The following is an 18,242-nucleotide window of genomic DNA, read 5'->3' on the forward strand; positions in this document are numbered from 1 at the left end:
GGGTAATGCCCTTGCATTTGGATGTCTCCTTCAGCCTAATAAATAAATCCAGTATTTTAGACATGGGGCCTCACAGACACATCCTTGGGGGTTTGCATTGGTTATTGGCCAGGGCCCAACTCCTCCATGACCCCAACTCTCTGCCAGAGGCTGAGCTGGTCTATAGATCTATGTGCTTTTTCTAAATTTTTAAAATAGCACAGTAGCACAATGCCATTGTGATTGCATAAAGCTGTATTTTCACTGTCATCCCTAACTTGTAATGGTGTTTGGTAATTACATGGTGCTTTCTATCTGCAAGTCTGTAAACACTTTATAAATGTTAACTTTTTAACTCTCCCCAGCACCTCTGCAGAGAGGGCAATTGCATGGAGACGTGGTGGGTCTTTGCTGTACATTTGATGTGGCAGAGCTGGTACAGTGACATCCACTTTTAAAAGTTCTGTGTTGCCAAGTGGATAGAAGCAAGAATGCAAGGATCAGCTGCTCCTGACTTCAACAGGCAGATACTCCTGGCCTCTATACGGTAGTCAGCTAGTTGTTATCATTTTGATTACAGATTAGATTGCTGGAATCATTACAATATATTTTGTCTGCGGAAGGACACAGAGTTTTGTTTCTGCCATATGTTTCTGTTACCTGTCTCTGTCATTTAAAAGGAGAAATCCATCACTGCTTCCTTGGCAGCAGTTCTTATGACTTCGTTATTTCTTTTAAAAAGTAATTTCTTCCTGAAGAATTTTTTTTTCTCTTTTAAAATCCCAGTGAGCGGGATACCAAATAATCTTGAAATTTACACTAGCAAGTTTTGAAAGCTGGACTAGATTTTAAATAGCCGAAATGATTATCCTACAGGTTTACATTTCTTTAGCTATAGCCTTAATACATTGTTTCAGTTAACTAACATAATTTTAATTTATCATGCAAATATAGTTTCCATTTTGAAAAAAAGAACATTGGAAAGTTTGCATGGTTTAATTTTCCATAGCACAATAAATTGTATTGAATGTTCCATTTTTATTTTTTTTGTTTACTTATTTTGTCTTTAATGACAACCCATTTAAAGTAAAAGTCTTTTAAGTGGCAGAATAATATTATAACTTATCTTCACTGGTAATTTAATACTTGGATATAATTGAGTTCATCTGAGAGAGTTCATTAAAAAAACATCAAGGTGCCCGAGTAGCAAAGCTTGAAATGTTTTTAATCACAGAATTATAGTAATTACACAAATCCCAAGATTTTCATCAGCCAGAAAAGGCTTCCAGGGCTAAACATGCACTTTAAACTTAGCACTAATAACTGTGTATTGTTCTAAATTACAGTAGAGGCCAAGAGAAATCTTAGAGAGACTGTTAAGTGTGGGATTTTTAAGGAAAATTGAGGAATAATTTATTTTGATAAAATGGTGAAATCTCTAAGAGGCTGTTCTCTTGGGTAATAGAAATAGAACTGTGTGCATGGCCGTAAAACTTAGTGGGTGAATACTAAGAGATATGCAATGACACTGCTGACGTTTACGGTATCTTTAGCACGTCGTGAATGATAGAAAGACCATTTCTCCCTCCGCTCCCTGGAGTCCTGAAGTTTCTAATTGACTGGAGGCCTTATTCCAGTCAGACCAACAGTGAGTGAAACGAATAGTGGTCCAGAATTTGGAGTTTCTGTGTCAGGTGAAGGCTATGCAAAATAATGATTTGGTTATCGTGAGGGTTATTTAAAAAACCACATTTCAATAAAATGGCAAAGACGTGGAACCCTCACGGAGCTTGTTTTTAAAGAAAGTGATATTGAAAGATGCATCTAGGAAGTTACATAAAAATGTCCCTAAGCAAGAGAATTTATTTGATCTATTTTCCATTGCTCATTCTTTTATTTACTTGTTTTTCTGGCTAAGGTGGGTAGGGAGTGATGAGAACGGGGGATTAAAGAAGAGAGAAAATTGAGAAAGAGAGAGATTTCATTAAAAACAGCGGGAAGCCTGACTGCCCATGGTGAGATGTTTTTTAATCACATGACGAGCAGTGGGGAGGCATGGGGTGAGCTGGAGGAGGGAGAATGGTACCCAGAGATGGGTGCAGCATGGCAGATGGCACATCTGTCACAAGTGGTTTGTGGTTGGGGTACCTTGCCTGTGTTTGAGCAAAAGGCCCTGTGATCTCTCCGGGTGTTCTAAGAAGCCAGAACCCAAAATTCCTCCCCGAGGCTGGAGCAGAAGCAGGCCTGGGATTTGAGGCCTGATGGCCCAGTGTTTCTGGCCTCCTGTCTTCTGTCCCCTCCGTTGCTGTCTCCAGTAAACTCCTCTTCCGTGTCTGCAAGCAGGTCTCAAGTTAACCATGCTGTCCCCTGATCCTTTCTGAACGTGTCCTCACACTTAAGGTTTAACCATCTTATTATTATAATATTTGAACTTGCTTCCCCATTGTGTCATCAGAAAGCTTGAAGACCTCTTTTAGCTGGTGTCCAGCCCCTGCCGTGGACAAGCTCCACACGCCGCCAAGGCACACCTGTTCACATCTACCAGTGTCTGTGTTGTCCCCTAACTGCAGTCTCTCAAGGCCACGAAGTTTTGCTCTTTTCCCCTTTAAACCATCAAAATGATATATGCTCATTATGGACAATTTACAAGGTAGAGAAAAGTTAGTGAAGCAGAAAAATCATCCTTAATCCTACCCAGAGAGAATTATTGTTAACATTTTGGCATATTTCCTTCTGATTTTTTTCTGTGCCCTTTGTTCTTTATATGCATTACATTGCTGAGACCCACGTGCATTCTGATTTACAAGCATTTAAAAATATTTAATCACCTATCATGGCATTTTCCATAAAGCTTATTGGAGGTTTGTTGAATATTGCCAAAAAGGGAGCCTAGGGGTATCATTATCTTGATTAAATGTTTTTGTCATTTGTGTTTCTTCTCAGGTCCTCTCTTGACTGTTCACCAGGAAGGCTATGTTGGGAATTAATGCGAAAACTCGGAGTTTTCAGTTAACGCGTTGCTTCTGCCTCTGTGATCATCCTTTAGAAGTGGGAGAGTTGCTCCTTGTGGTGGCTGACTCCAAGGGACAGGGCGCTTGGTAGGAGGAAATGGACGAAAGGAGCTCAGGGGCCCCCAAACTCATGCAGCCTGTGGTCTAGTCCCGGGAAGCCCTTCACCCGGGCCCTGGCATTGTGGGATGTCGCCAGCTGTGGATGCATGGCTCATTCCTGAATGAGGATGCTTCGCCGGGGGCTGCTGGCCTGGGTTTCTCGGCTGGTGGTTTTGCTGGTGCTCCTCTGCTGTGCCGTCTCGGTCCTCTACATGTTGGCCTGCACCCCGAAGGGCGACGAGGAGCGGCTGGGGCTGCCCCGGGCCAACGGCCCCACGGGGAAGGAGGGCTACCAGGCCGCCCTGCAGGAGTGGGAGGAGCAGCACCGCAACTACATCAGCAGCCTCAAGAGGCAGATCGCACAGCTCAAGGACGAGCTCCAGGAGAGGAGCGAGCAGCTCAGGAACGCGCAGTACCGCGCCAGCGACGCCGCAGGCCTGGGGTCGGACCAGGCCGCCCCTGAGAAGTCCCAGACCGACCTCCTGGCCTTCCTGCGCGCGCAGGTGGACAAGGCGGAGGTGCACGCTGGCGTCAAGCTGGCCACTGAGTACGCAGCGGTGCCTTTCGACAGCTTCACCCTGCAGAAAGTGTACCAGCTGGAGACAGGCCTGACCCGGCACCCCGAGGAGAAGCCCGTGAGGAAGGACAAGCGGGATGAGTTGGTGGAAGCTGTGGAGTCGGCCTTGGAGAGCCTGAACAGCCCTGCCGAGAGCGGCCCCGACCAGCGTTCTTACACGGCCTCCGATTTCATCGAAGGTTGGCACGTTTGGGTGTCGGGCCGGGAAGGTGGAGGGGAAGGTGGCAGAGAGGGCGCCCGTGGCCCAGGCACCCGGGCAGGTCACAGCCGCGGCAGGCTGGCAGGTGGCAGGGGATATGGCCGGTGGGAAGTTTTATGTGAGCAACACTAAAGGTAGAGCGTGGATTTTTGTTTTTCAGAAACATCTGTTTCGCTTACTTTCTCATGGCAACCACAGCCATTGAGTGGACAGTCTCATTGTCTTTTTGGCAGGAGGAGGTAGAACTTCATGCTTTTGCTTTAAAAAATAAAAAAGAATAAAATAAAACAAAAGGTAAACAGAAGACATTGGCTCCCAAATAAAATAAGATAGGCAATTTTAATTTTCCCTTTTAAGGGGTGCGCTTCCTAGTACGTCAGCCTGGTTATCTGGAGCTGACCATGAACGGTAATATAATAACTAATACTTAACGACAGCACTTACATCTGCTAGGCACTGATTTAGGAACTTTGGACGTGGTAATTCATTTATTTTCAGTGACCCCAGTGGAGGGTACAGATAAATTAAGTACCTACAAAAGCTCACTCAGGAAGCCTAGAGCCAGGATCTGAACCCAGAGCCCAAGCCCTTAACCATATGAAAACTGGAGAGAGGAATGGCACAGGACAGTCCAGTAGTAATTTGTGTTTCTAGTTAATTTTAACAGACAGCCCCTTGTTCAGTTTCTTGCAGGCTCTTTAATGTCCCCTTATCAGTTTTCCTTTTGTTACTAATTCAGAAGTCAACTAATAATCTGAGAGAGGAAATGCCTTCAGGGTCATCTGTGGTTCCCCTCTGTTGCATTTCTGAATAGAATATACTTCAACTCACCAGAAATACAGCACGCCCACCTAAGCCCCTCTCTACTTTGATTATGTAACTATCTCACCAGCCTACAGGCTAGAAACACTTGTTTAGTTGCATCTAAAACCCTCCTACAGTTCTTTTTTGCCTGTTCTTTTTGGGTACTTTCCTGTCTTACAATTTTTTCCCATTTTATATGGGAAGCATAAATTCATGCAGTTTGAGTATGCCATCTTTTATTTTTATTTCTTTTTCTAAACAGTGCTCTGCCTTCCCCCTTCGTTTTTGATATATCTGGAACCAGGTAAAGAAATCATTACAAGAGTAAGCTTTTGGTGTTCAGGATTTAAAAAAAAAAAAAAAAAACTCATTTAAAGAGGTCTTAAAAATGCCCAGCACCTCGCCTCTGCAGCTAGCAAGTGTCTACGCACGGTGAGCACTCAGTAAAAGTGCAAAATACAGCGTGGCTCGGCATTGCATTTTATAGCATTTCACAGTTTATGAGGCATTTCCAAGTATATTATCTTGCTAGCTGACCCCCAGGGGGAATCACTGAAAAAAGGTCCTGCTGGCCACTGGCCCTGGAAGCGTGCTACCTGGAGCTGCCCAAGTACAAAGCAGCTTCAAAAGGCCTTGATTACAAATCAATGTCCCTGGTTTAGAAGGTTGATCCTTGTAATTTTCAGTCTGCTTTAGTTGCAATATTTGTCTGTTTCACCGTGTACAATAACTTAAGGCCTCTGTTTCTCAGTCTACAATGACAAAGGCCTCTCATCCCTCATTTTATTTGCTCTTGAGTCGTGGCTGATTTTCTCTTAGCGGTTCTGTTGTGATAGCTACCCACTGTTGCTTTCATATGCGGCATGCAGCCTGTGTTTTACAGCAGATAAATCCAGGCAGATCTCAATTTGGTGAAAGTCTAGTCAGTAGTCAGTTGTTTTCATATGTTATATAAATTAAGATAAATGGGTGTGATTTTTATATGCGTATATATAACAATTAGTGTTAAAGTATATTTACTTTTTTTAGTAAATGTTTTTAGAATATTTACTATTTTTAAAGTATTAAAAGTACTTTAAACTAATTTTAAAGTATATTTACAGGGATATATTTAAATATGCTTATAGAAATTTCACTGCCATAAGCAGCACTGTTTATTTTGTGTGTGTTTTTTTTTCTTCTTATCACAAAAGACTGTGAAGCATTCTTCTATTTGAGAAAGGGGGCATCATGAAAGATTTCACCAGTCAGAGAAAGTTGCAGGAAGTAGATTTAGGCTCACTATTAGGAGTAACTTTTATAGCAGCCAAAACTGGAGTGGGATGTTGTAGAGCAAAGGAAGTTCCTGTCAATAGAAAAGTTCTATCATCACCTGCATGAGCACGTGGCCAGGAGGTTGTATGTCATGATTCCAATACCAGAGAAGCGTTTGGACTAAATTACATTTGAGGACCTTTTCAGTCCTGGTTCGTGATTGTTTGATCTACACCTAGTTAAGGGGAAAGAAGGGAATGGAATGGGTCTGATTTGAAATGTTTTCTCAAATAAGTTAGACCCACTGATGGAGACATATATGGGTAAAATCTATCTTTAAGATAACTTATTAATATGTCTAAACATAAACTTAGAGAGTTTATGTTTATTCTTTGTTTGGGTTTCAGTAGTTTAAAAGTTAGAGCTTTGTAACCAAGGTCCACAGACTATTTTTGGGTTAAAAGAGGGAGTGTTCCACATCCTGTACATGAAGCAGCAGATTTGATGGACACTAAACTAGTCTGAGGAAGACGGGGATTTCTTTGTATTAAAATGATAATAATAAAACCTATGTGGTGCTTCTCGATGCTAATTGTTAACTTAAAGCTAACTGTGAGGTGGGTGGCATGATGGGATGAGGAGGGCAGCTGTGTGGCTTTGACTGTGCCCCTTAAGCTCCTTGAGACTCAGTTTCCTCATCCGTTAAACTAGAGGCTTGATTTAGATGTTCTCCAGGGCCATACTCAACCCCAGCCTTTGGGCCTGTCCTGTCTCTAAAACCCAGGACACTGCGTTGACTTATTTTGTTCGTAGCTTTGCCATGCAACCGTCTCTGAGGTATCTTCTGCCACCCGCTTTGCTGAATTATCTGGGACCAGCTATCCATCCTCTGTGGTCATCCTCTGTAGAAAGAGGAACTAAGATAGATTTTTTCTAAGGCCAGGTCTGACTGTGGCCACTTTCTCCAATTCTGTGAAGCTTGCAGACAGAGAATACCATACTGATGACTACTTCATTTCTTGTCTATGCTGATTTAATTATCATCTATCTCTAAAACGATATTTTCCTCCTTTTCCCAGATGTTCATTGGCACTGATTTTTGCCTTCGATCTCATATAATAGCCCTAATTTTCCTCAACCATCTGGGAAAGAAAAAATCCAAGTAGAATAATGCGATCAGACTGTTTGCCTGAGGATCTCTAACTGTTTATTTCCTCATGTAAACAGAAAATTCCTTTCTTTATGCTTGTGGTTTAGTTATACCTTGGGTTTGGAATGTACAGTCTGATATTTAAATCTTATGAGTGACAACCTTTTGGCTGTGAGTTCATATTTTTAACTATAGCTTTTGTTTGACGTCATCCCATAAAAGAATTTAGATTTCCAAAGTATCCCTCTTGTATACTCCAGATACCTGATAATGTGAACTGTATGTGAGTATTCGTAGTTCTCCTTCTCTGTGGGGTTGCTGTTCTCTCACCAGCTTCGGGCACCCCACGTTCCTCCAGCTTCTGCAGGGTTAGCGGTATGCTGAGAGTGGGGCAGATGCCAGAAGACTTGACTTGGAGGAGGAATGGAGCCAAGTGAAGGTTTGGAGGCCATCCTGAGATCCACTTGAAAACAAGGGGATACAGAGATAACCATAAAAGCTTATTAGCAGGCCATATGGATGAACCCCAATATCTTGTACTCTATTTACAACCAAGACCTCATTCTTTCTGGGAAACTAAGGCAAGGAGTAGAGATAGTGAATGTTTGACTTTTATGGTTTATGTATTGTCAAGTAACCATCTCTAAGGGACCCTCTGCCATCTTTTTGCTAAAGGCTCTTAGACAAGTTAAATACAGTTCCGAGGTCTGAGTGCTTGGAGAGCTGTGTGGGCAGGACGGTAGAGGACAGGAAATGGTCACTTTCCTCTGAGTGCATTTCTGCAGGAGGCTTCTTGGTCCACATCTTTGTGATTTGTGATGGAAGCACTGGGGCCACGTACAGGTGTGTTTCTGGGAATTTGGGGAGTGTCTGGGAATCTCAGTGCAGAAATAAGGCAGGGTGAGGATTCAGAATGGAAAGTGAATCTGACCCGTATTTGGGGTGCAGAGGGAAGTTCTAGCATCTGCGCCATAGCTAAGTCTAGTTCTCATGATTACTTTGTCTCTTGGATTTTTTCTTACCTTTTCCTAAGCCGCATAATTTTGTTGAAAGCTAGATGTCTTGTGTAGATAGTAGAGACCAAAGTAAATAGTGTTTATGCCTGGAAATGGAAAGGCTCTTTCTTCTGCTAGAACTTTACTGGGGGGAGGGCAGCGAAGGGGTGGTGGGCAGTGAATCAGTGTAGCAAGGAGTAGGGCTGGGTTTGCGACGTGTTCTGATTATCTGAAGGCTTCAGATTCCTCTGGTGACATCTTGTGTTTAGGATGGAGGTTCTTTTGCCTGAACAATGTCTTTTCAGCCCTGGACTTGAGAACTTCTCTTTGTACTGCACGTCAAAGAGCGTCTCTGCACTTCTTGTTCCTTTCCTGTCCCACTACCAGCAGTAGTCCGGGGGTGGGGATTGGGGTCTGTGATCCTCTAGTGGGACCTCAGCATTAGGCACCATGGTGCCATGTCTTGTTCTCAAGGAATATTTATAAGGCATAAAAACATAAATTGTAAATTGTCACAATAAGAATAATTATTTTTACTGTATTCCCTTGTCCCATGCCGAGGAGTAAACCATTTCCCCCCTCCCTTCCCACTAGCTTCAAAGAAGGTTCACCAGCACTTTTTTCCCACTTTTAACATTTTTTTTATTGTGAAATATAGCACATATACAAAAAAGCAGTAAATTTCAAAGTACATTGTAACAAGTATTTATGGAATTGATTTCAGGTTACTGTTACACAATTTTAGGCTTTTCCTTCTAGCTGCTCCAGGACACTGGAGATTAAAAGAAATAGTGATATAATGATTCAGCAGTCATACTCATTTGTTAAATCCTATTTTCTCTGTTAATAACTTTTCTTCCTTTGATCCTTCTCTCAATATTTAGGAGAATTTGGTCTCTGCCAATTCTAACTTAGTTTTGTTGGAAAGGGGTGTTAATAATATAAGATAGGGGGGTGGAACTAGTTGATGTTCTTGGAGAGACTGGCCCCTTTGGGTTTCAGAACTTATCTCGCCTAGGAACCCATTTGGAGGTTGTAGGTTTCTGAAAAGTCATCTTAGTACATGAAACTTTTATGGAATCTCGGGTAGAGCCTTAGGTGTTCTTTAGGGTTAACAGGAGTGGTAGTGGTTGACAAACTGGTAATTAGCAGTATCTAGCTGAAGCTTGCGTAAGAGTAGCCTCCCGAGTTGCCTCGACTCTGTTTGAACTCTCTTAGCCTCTGATACCATATTTTGTTACATTTCTTTTTCCCCTTCTGGTCAGGAAGGTGTTGTTGCCAACACCTTAGATGAGAAGGTTGGCTGCCCTCTCACCTATCAGTAAGGGTTTGGTCCACAGAGGGGAGACAGCAGAAAGATCCAGGTGGAGGCTGCTGCGCCTGTCACATGGTTGTGGTCCCCACGCCTACCCCACATGGATACTTGCTTGAGGCTCTTTCCCATTTTTTTCAGTGAGCATCCACTGAATTCCCAGAAGTAAGGGAATAAAAAAAGGGTACAGGCTCCCCAGTCTGCAGTCCCGAGGGGCTTTATAGGATCCTGCCCACCTGCACCCAGCCTTCCTCACCTCCTTAGTTATTCTAGGTCATCTCTTGTCACCAGAGTCTGGGTGAATTTACCCAGGAGAGTGAGTGCTTATGTGTCTCCTCTCCCTGAAGGTGCCCAGCTGTCCTCAGATTTTGCTCAGTGACCTGAACTGTCCAATAAGTTAAAACAATTTTTTTCTTCAGTTTGAAGTTAGTCTGGCTGCTTTTAATTGTAAGCCACACTTCTTACAGCTCACTTTATCCTGGAGTAGAAGCAGAGTCTGAACTCCTTTTTAACATTATACTTAAAACCTATTGATTACTTTGTCTGCTTCCATGGCTCTACGAATCAATAGCCTGTTCTCACAACCTATTCTCAGCCATCATGCACAATCCAGCACTTTAAAAGATCTGAATTGCACAGAATCCCATTGATTTTTGTCAGGAGTGGGAATGTTGTAGTAACAGTCTGATCTGGAAGTCCATTATTAGAAGATTTGCTTGGAGTGAAAACCTCAGATCCCCTGGGCACAATAAAAGAAATGGCCTTGTTTCCTAAAACCCTATCTTGCACCATCTGCCTATTCTTTTCTCTGAGTTTTAATATTACAAATATTGAGCACCAGGATTTCTTCTCTTAAATGTCATACTATGATAAAAAATGAAATTATTCTTATTATGACAGTTTACACCATATGTTTATGTCTCTTATAAATATTCCTTGAGACACTGCCCCCAAATTGGTGGTGTGGAGTACTTCCTCAGTGCCAGGGGTTATTATTTTCCTCTCCTTTCTTCCTTCCACCATAGTCTACCTGGAACCACCCTTGCCCCATCTTAGAGTTGATAGAAGCCCTACGTTAGCTGGAGTAGGGGAGGCAAAGCGCGGCGGTAAGAGGGGAAAGGTAACGTCTTGTTCACAGCTCAGTTCTCCCGGTCTGTTCTCCCTTCCCCACAGGCCTGGGGGCTGCGGAGCCTCCATCTGCTGTGTACCACCCTTCCCAGACTCTAGGTCAGGAAATAAGGTCTTGGCTTTAAAACTCCAGGAGGCTAAGCACTTCCTTTGGAATCCTGTCCTGCTTCTCCCCTGGGCTTCCTTCCCTTCTCTGTACCCGTCCCACGGGGTGCCCCAGTGCCTTGTTCTTGCAGCCATCCCAGTGCCCTAGTGATCCCTCGTCCCCAGCCCCCCGCCGGCCCTGGGGGAAGGCAGCCTCCCCTCTCCCCATGCCCCTTAGGGAGATGACATTCTGACTTTGGGCATTATAATTCTGAATGAATTTTGCTATTTACTTGGGTGGTCAGATTTGGACAGCACTACAGATACTATGACACAGGCACAGAGCGGGTTAAAGAGGGGACTGGTCAGCGGCTTCGCAGCAGCAGATGACACTGTGTCTGTGCCTTCTCAGGGGCTTACGAGTGAACTTTTGAACACAACCCATTTGTGTAGAGGATGCTCCCCCGCTGTTTCCTTGCATGGTAAATGTAGCTGTCAGCTGCAGCTGAAGTTTCTCAACACCGTTAAGTCAGAATCCATCTGATTTACCCCAGAAAGGGAGCATATGGAGGCAGTGATGAGATTACTGTGTCTGTAATCAAGAGGCAGGGCCTGTCTAGGCGCCCCGTCTGTCACCATTGAGGTTGCTGATCAGAAGTCAACAGGCACCGAGAACTGTGAGTTTGTCCTTCAGAGTGAAAGGTCTGCTCAGCCTTGTGCCAGGATGACTTTATTCCCATTATGGAACCAATAGGAACTGAAGTGGGAGAGGAGTAAACCATGAGAAGAGTGGCTGCATCTGTGGCCATGCCTTCAGTCCTGCCTGGCTCTCCCTGTGCCTTCAGTTTCCTGGTTTTCACTGTGAGACATGGACAAAGGGAAGGAGTAGACATTCCTAACCTTAAAATAATGTAGGCTCTGTTACGTTTGCTTTAGCGATTGGTGTGGAAAATAGATTTTCTGAGTGGTGCCTCCATCTCAAGGCTTTTCTAGAAAGGATACTGACTCTAGAGAACTGAGCCAAACTAAATTAAATTGCAGGAGGAGGTAATTAGGTTAAGTGCCAGCTGAAACTTCTTAGCTTGTTAAATGTAGGAATAGATGTGTAATGGGATACAGTGAGATTTATGCTCTGAGAGTTCTGAAGACTTGGCCACTCAATGGTCTCCATTCATTCATTGGACATCTCCTGCACTTCAGGCACTGTGGGTGTGGGGATGGACCCAGATGTGGTCTTTGTGCCCTCAAAAGCTCCAGGGCCCCTTGAGAGAGACACCCAAGTTCACAGATAGCATCAGCACAGGGTCATCGTTAAACAAGTAGAGCAGGGGACAAGAATTTGTCCTAGGGTGAGATGGTCCGGAAGGGCAGACAGAAGGCTACCTTTCAGCAGTGTTTTGAAAGGTACGTAAGAATTGGTGAATGCTGTGTGTGTGCACGCGCGCTGTGATTTGGTGGGTGGTAGGGCGTGAATTAGGTGGCAGGAATAACAAACCCAGAGGCATGCAAGAGGTTGGTCAAAGAACCACAGGGAATCAGATACTGCTGGAGCGTCAAGTAGAGGCATGATAGGGTGTGGGGCAAGGTGATGGCCCTGGAGAATTAGGCAGGAGGAAGGTGATCAAGGGTCGTGTATGCTCTCGAAGGGTTTGCAGTTTATCCTGCCATCCATGTGGAGCTGTGGACCATTTGAAATAGGAGTCTGTCCTGGTGAGATTTCCTTTCTAACTGGGTCACCCGAATGGCAGCATAGTATTTTTCAGGGGTTACTCAAACATTTAAGCATAGCGTTACCCATATGACCCAAAATTCCACTCCAAGGTATCTATAAAAGAGAAATGGAAACACAGCCACACAAAACTTTGTGCACATATGTTCAGAAAAATATTATTAATAAAAGCCCCAAAGTGGAAAGAACCCAAATGTCTTTCAGCTGATGACTGGATAAATATAATGTGATATTCAGCAGTATTGTAAGTGAAGCACTGATAACATGCGACCACGTGTTATCTATGTGAAAGAAACTAATGCTAGAACATAAGGTAGTGTATGATTCTGTTTATGTGCAATGTCCAGAGTGTCTAGAGATAGGAAGTAAATTAGTGGTTTCCTAGGGCTCCCGGTGGAGGAGTTGGGGGATGGGTAGGGAACGACTGCTAATGGGTACAAAGTTTCTTTTGGGGGTGATGAAAATGCTCTAAAATTAGCTTGTGGTGATGATTGCACAACTTTGTGAATATATGAAAAAACATTGAATTCTACACCTTAAATGGGTGAATTATAATATGCACCTGAATTTTATCTCCATAAAGCTTATAAAAAATCAATGAATAAGACAATAAGACAAATAAGACAATCTCTGTCCTCAAAGAAAACAGGAGAGTGAAGTCAGGGAGACTAAATAGAAGGCTTAAAAGACAGTTGGGGTGTCAGACCAAGGGCACCTGAACTGAGGCGAAGGCAATGAAACAGAAAGGAGAAGGATGCTAAATGTGTTCAGGAAATTGTAAACTTCTAGGCCTTTTCATAGATGCTTTTGCATAGTCTTTAATGAGGAAGGTATTTTGAACATAATTATTTATATCATGTCCTTTTTTTTTTTCCAAAAAAGAATTTAAGGCAGCTACAGGATTTACTGAAGCCAAATCTCTTCCCCAGTTGTATAAGTGCTGAGTCGTATTGTTCCTATATAAGACGCAGCTATGTGCATACACTGGTAATGTGCAGCCAGTGGGTCAGAGGCTGAAAGATAGAAGACCCAAATCTTATTTTTACTATAAGATGAATTCAACAGATCAAAAATATGAAAAACCCCTCTTTACATGGTCTTTTAATCTTTACCATAAAGATCAATCTCCAATTTGGAAATAATTTTTGAAACGTACTATCACAGTTTGCTGCTTAACATCCATGCCTGTGAACCGAAGGCGTGTGCGCCATGCTGGGTGGGTGGCGGAGGTCTAGAACCAGGCTGGCAGGAGGGAGGAGTTGTAAGCCCAGAACATGGCTGGGTCTCCAGCTGGTGTTGAAATGGGATATGCTGTTTTCATGAAAGCCTTTAGGGTAAAAGCCAAGTCAACCTGGGGAATTAAGCCCGACACAGGCAAGGCTCAGGGCCAGTTGTCACGCAGGGTCCAAGAACGGTAGACAGGTACAAGGGACTGGGCAAGGTTAGAGTTTCGGGGTTCAAACCCGACACCAGAAGGCAGGCAGGAGGTGCAATCCGAATAAGGGGACCAGGAGCAGTGAGCCAAAATCTGAATAGACCAGTGAGTTTGCCACACTGGGATAATTAACTTAGTCAACAAACATTTATTGAATGTCTCCTCCATGCCAGGCTTCGCCCATCTCAGGATGCGCGCCATCGGCTGTTGACCCGGGTGATAAGTAGGGTCTGTGCTTCTCTGAAAAGGGGCCCTCATGCGTCATGTAGTTAGTATTTTGTTACATGAGTCATGTAAATTTCTACATATTTTCCAAAGGATTCTCACTGGTATAAACAAGTTATTCATTTTCAAGTTCATGGCTGAATCTCCTCAAATTATGAATATGTTTATGGTCAAAAAATAAGTAGCGTTTATTAATAGTACAGCCCCCGCCGACTGGTCTTCCCTCTGTGTTTAATGAAATCATTCATCTCTCTAACCTCTCCCCACAAACTAAATTGCTTTGGCATTCATGAGAAATGGTAGACTGTATGGCTTTATATAAAAGTATGTCTTCGTACCCTTCAATTCTGCACCAAATTTATTCAGAATCAGCCACACACATCTTTTGCCAATTATTGGACAACAGAGACTTATGTGAAATGCTAGAAATGAAATCTAGAAACCTTACTGTATTTGACCAGTGTGTTCACATGAGCGTGACACCAAATTCTGGCTTAAACTTTCATCCAAACATCAGGAAAGATCTGAGCAGATCACAAAGAAGAGATAGATGTAAGTATTTGGTGTAGACAGGAAGTAGCGTTCATTCTTTCTTAACTGAGAAATAGACAACAATTGAAACAAAAATACAGTATTAAAATGTGACAATTTTTAAAATGACAATGCAGATTATTGGTGAAGGGGAGGTGAAATGGACATTTTATTTAGTGATGGGCAGATAAATTGGTATAACTATTCTGTAAGGTAATTTGTATCAAGAGCCTTTAAAATGTTTATCTTTTCCCTGTATTTTCATTTCTTGAAACATATTTTCAGAAACATCCATGATTATTTATATGAAGAATTTTCTTTGTAGAAGTATTTATAATAGTGAAAAATTAGAAGCTACCCAAATATAACAAGAGGAGACTGATAAAATTATGCAGTGTATATCTAGAAAATGGAACTTTGTGCAGCAACTGAAATTCATTTATTCAACAAATATTAAGTAACATGGGGCAGAGCCTATGCCATCAGAGAAAAATATAATTTTAATTGTGAAAATGACTTTAAGGTTCTATCTGTTTTTCTTGATAAAGAAAAAAGATTTTGAGGATGAAAATACTCTATCAAAGTATCTATCATTTTTTTGGAGTGGTGGATTTAAGCCGTATTTTCCAAATGTTCCACCTTGAAAATCTATTACTCATACTTAGCATAAAGCTATAACAATGCTTAAATCATGTTGATGTGACTATAAAAAGAAAAAGAAAATGGTGTTTTGACACTGCAAAAGTGAAGAAATCTGGTAGTTGAAATACACATAATTTAAGATTGTATCATTGGTCTTTTCTTGCTGCTTAGTCTATGAAATCACGAAGAGGAATAACGGAATTACAGGCTGCTTTCTCAGTCTTGACCAAACTCTCTTCTAAAAGTCAAAACTGGAGGAGGCAGCTCGCACAGGTGAGGCGGTATTTTTAGGAAGGCCATTATCAGCCTCTTAGAGAAGTTTGAGCAGAAGGGTTTTTGTGCCCTAAGTTCCTTTTCTGCCTTGATCGTGATCGATTCCAGGTCTCCACACTGGAAAGAAGAGCTCGGCATTGAATCACTAAGTGTATTCAAGTTTACCCTTATCCATTGGGTCACAGGATGAGGGCTCTGGTTCCTTGTGGCCCCCGAAAAACGCTTTGGTGTCACTCGCTCTCAAAAGTCCCTTCCATAAGGGCAGTTTACACTGGATTTTAACTTTGTTTCTAGCTCTTCTGGTTCTCCTGTAAGATGCATAGGAGTTTCAAGTGACAAGAACAAAAAGAGCAAAACACCTCTTCTTTCCCTTCCAAAAAATAAGACACCCTACAACAGTGCGTTTTCTTTCTTTTTAGCCTGTCTTTCCCTTTTCCTTTCTTTTCCAAAAATATGTTTTGCATTTGGTTTGTGAAAACCAGTGGGAGCACAGCTGCCTCTCACATGCAGCCTCCCCTCTGTAACTTGGTCTGGATTCTGTGCCGTATATTTAGCGTACCTGAACTGGTAGTGTTCCGTGAGCTGGAAAGTCAGATGGGAGGCAAGGCTCTGGATCAGGGTTTGCTTCTGAATGTTGTTGGCTCTTCTCCTGGGGTACCAGAAGTTAAAATTTGGGCGGGGGGCGGGGGTCGGGAGTGAAGAGCACAGATGGTCTGTGAAGGCAGCTGGCCCATGTGGTCCCTGGTGGTAATTAGTCCACAGAGGCAATTGGTCTTTTTTTTTTTTTTTCCTCAGCTTGAAGCAGAATTTTGCTTGTTTTTGCCATTTGAAATGTGGACCGAAGCTTCCGTTAGAACTCATGGAAATGTGGATAGAAGCTCCATATCTGATGGTTCATGCTCAACTTGGAGTCCCAATTAAGAGGCTTTTAGAAAATGGTTGAGAGAGTCGTGGGGTTGTTTTTTTTTTTTAATTAAAAGTTGGAAACAGTTAACTATGTTTAAGAGGGCCAGGGAAAAATTTCATTGTACAGGGAACCAGTGATAATCCAGTACAGGACACTTGATGGTACAGAGACGCCATGTACACATCTTTCATTACATCTGTTTCCCTTAATTGTTGTTTAACTTTCCTGGTCCTCTGCTGGACAGAGGTGAAGGACAATTTCTCATACTACTTAGTATCCGTAACACTAAGCAGAGTGCTTGGTATAGTCATTTTGATTAAATGTTTGTTGAATGAATAAATGAACTCATGGAGGGAGGTTGGAGCAAGAACAAGGACACGGGTAGAAGAGTTGGGCTTGGACGGGAACAGGGAAAATGCTGCCTTTGAGACCTGAGGAAAGGCTGGCTCTGCATAGTTACGAGTAAATTTTGGTTTTTTTGTTTTTTCCTCTGAAAAGGAGACTAGGAATTGAGGGTTCTAAGCACCTAAAAATGACCTTTATAATAAATACTGAGTAAATGGTTAACAATGATAATCTCATTTATGATACTTTTATTCCTCCATATCTCCATGTATTTTGGCCCTTTAGAGTAGAAAGTTAATTGAATTATGTATTTGGTGTTTCTAATTTAGTAACCATTCTAATTCTCTCATTTGGTTCTCCTTCTGCCTTCTCTCTCTCCCCAGGAAGCCCTGGATCTCCCCGCCCCTTCATATGGCTCTCCCCACCACTGCTTCTTCTTTGATGACTTGGTTTCCCCATTGCTCATCTGTGTGCTGTCCCTGTAGGAGACACATCTTCTGCCCTTGAGCGGGGCCCATTGTTTCTTCTTGAACTTATTTGTGTGTCGCCATCACTTCAAATAACTAATTTTCAGTAACACTGGCTCTATGTAAAGGAAAAACCTTCCAGTTGCTGTGATCATGGGCAGGGAAAATTTATTAGATGATACCGTGCCATTGCTGTCTTCTCCTAAGTTTGGCTTTGGATTTCAGTCGCAGCTGGACCATTTAACTAACTGTGTCTCCCTAGCAGGGTGTTTAACCTCTCCGCTCCGTAGTTTCTCTGTCGTTAACACTGACATTATTAACACCTGCCACATGCGGTTAGCACCCGTCAAGCTTTTACAGCAGGGCTTGGCACGCAGTAAGCAACAGGTGTGCATAATTATTATTGATGTTACTATTATTTGCTGTAGACATTGAAGGAAAGGCTTTTTAAGGTGTCAGGAATTTTTAGACTCCTATCCTGACTCCTTATACCCTCCTAAATTATAGTTGACCTTCTATACACTACCGCACGTAGTGATAGGTTCATTTCCCTGTCTTGAATAATCTACGAAAGTATCATTTAATTTGAAATGAAAAGTTTTCCATTGAAGACATTTTGAGGTTCTTTTTACAAAGTTAGAATTCCACCTTTATTCTGTGAAAATATCGTTTAATAAGAAATGAAAAATTTTCCATTGAAGACATTTTGAGAGCTTCTTTTTACAAAGTTAGAATTCCACCTTTATTCTGTGCTAATATTCTTGGCAATCAGTGGCCATATCAAAGACGTCCTCAGCACATAAGCATATTTTTTGTGCATGTGGTATCTGCTGGGGTGGGAGGGTGTCTCTTGGGGAATGCATGATATGGAGGTTTTAGTATCCAGGGTGAATATAAGTCTTCATTCACATTTATTTCAACATATCTTGGAATGTGGGTTTCAGTTCCTTCCTGTTTCCTTCTGTGGGCTGCTGTGTTTCCATTCAAAAACACCAAGGCTTCTTTGACTAGAAAACCCAGTGATGAAATGATCCTTACAGCGTTCTTCTAATGAGAACCTCTGTTAGGAGATGGCTGGCATATGAAGGATATTGCA

General features: G+C 42.4%; 1 protein-coding gene across 1 annotated transcript in view; it reads left to right on the plus strand.

The window, feature by feature from the left end:
* The first annotated feature begins 3,195 nt into the window (after positions 1–3,195).
* The window catches only part of CSGALNACT1 (chondroitin sulfate N-acetylgalactosaminyltransferase 1), a 91,746-nt gene continuing 76,699 nt past the window's right edge, over positions 3,196–18,242 (plus strand). Inside the window, exon 1 of the mRNA XM_077152657.1 lies at positions 3,196–3,845. Within this exon, the coding sequence (XP_077008772.1) occupies positions 3,212–3,845 (634 nt within the window). The 5' untranslated portion in view covers positions 3,196–3,211. The remainder of the gene's footprint in view (positions 3,846–18,242) is intronic.

This window comes from Tamandua tetradactyla, chromosome 3 (assembly GCF_023851605.1).
Source record: "Tamandua tetradactyla isolate mTamTet1 chromosome 3, mTamTet1.pri, whole genome shotgun sequence".
NCBI classification, from domain to species: Eukaryota; Metazoa; Chordata; class Mammalia; order Pilosa; family Myrmecophagidae; genus Tamandua; species Tamandua tetradactyla.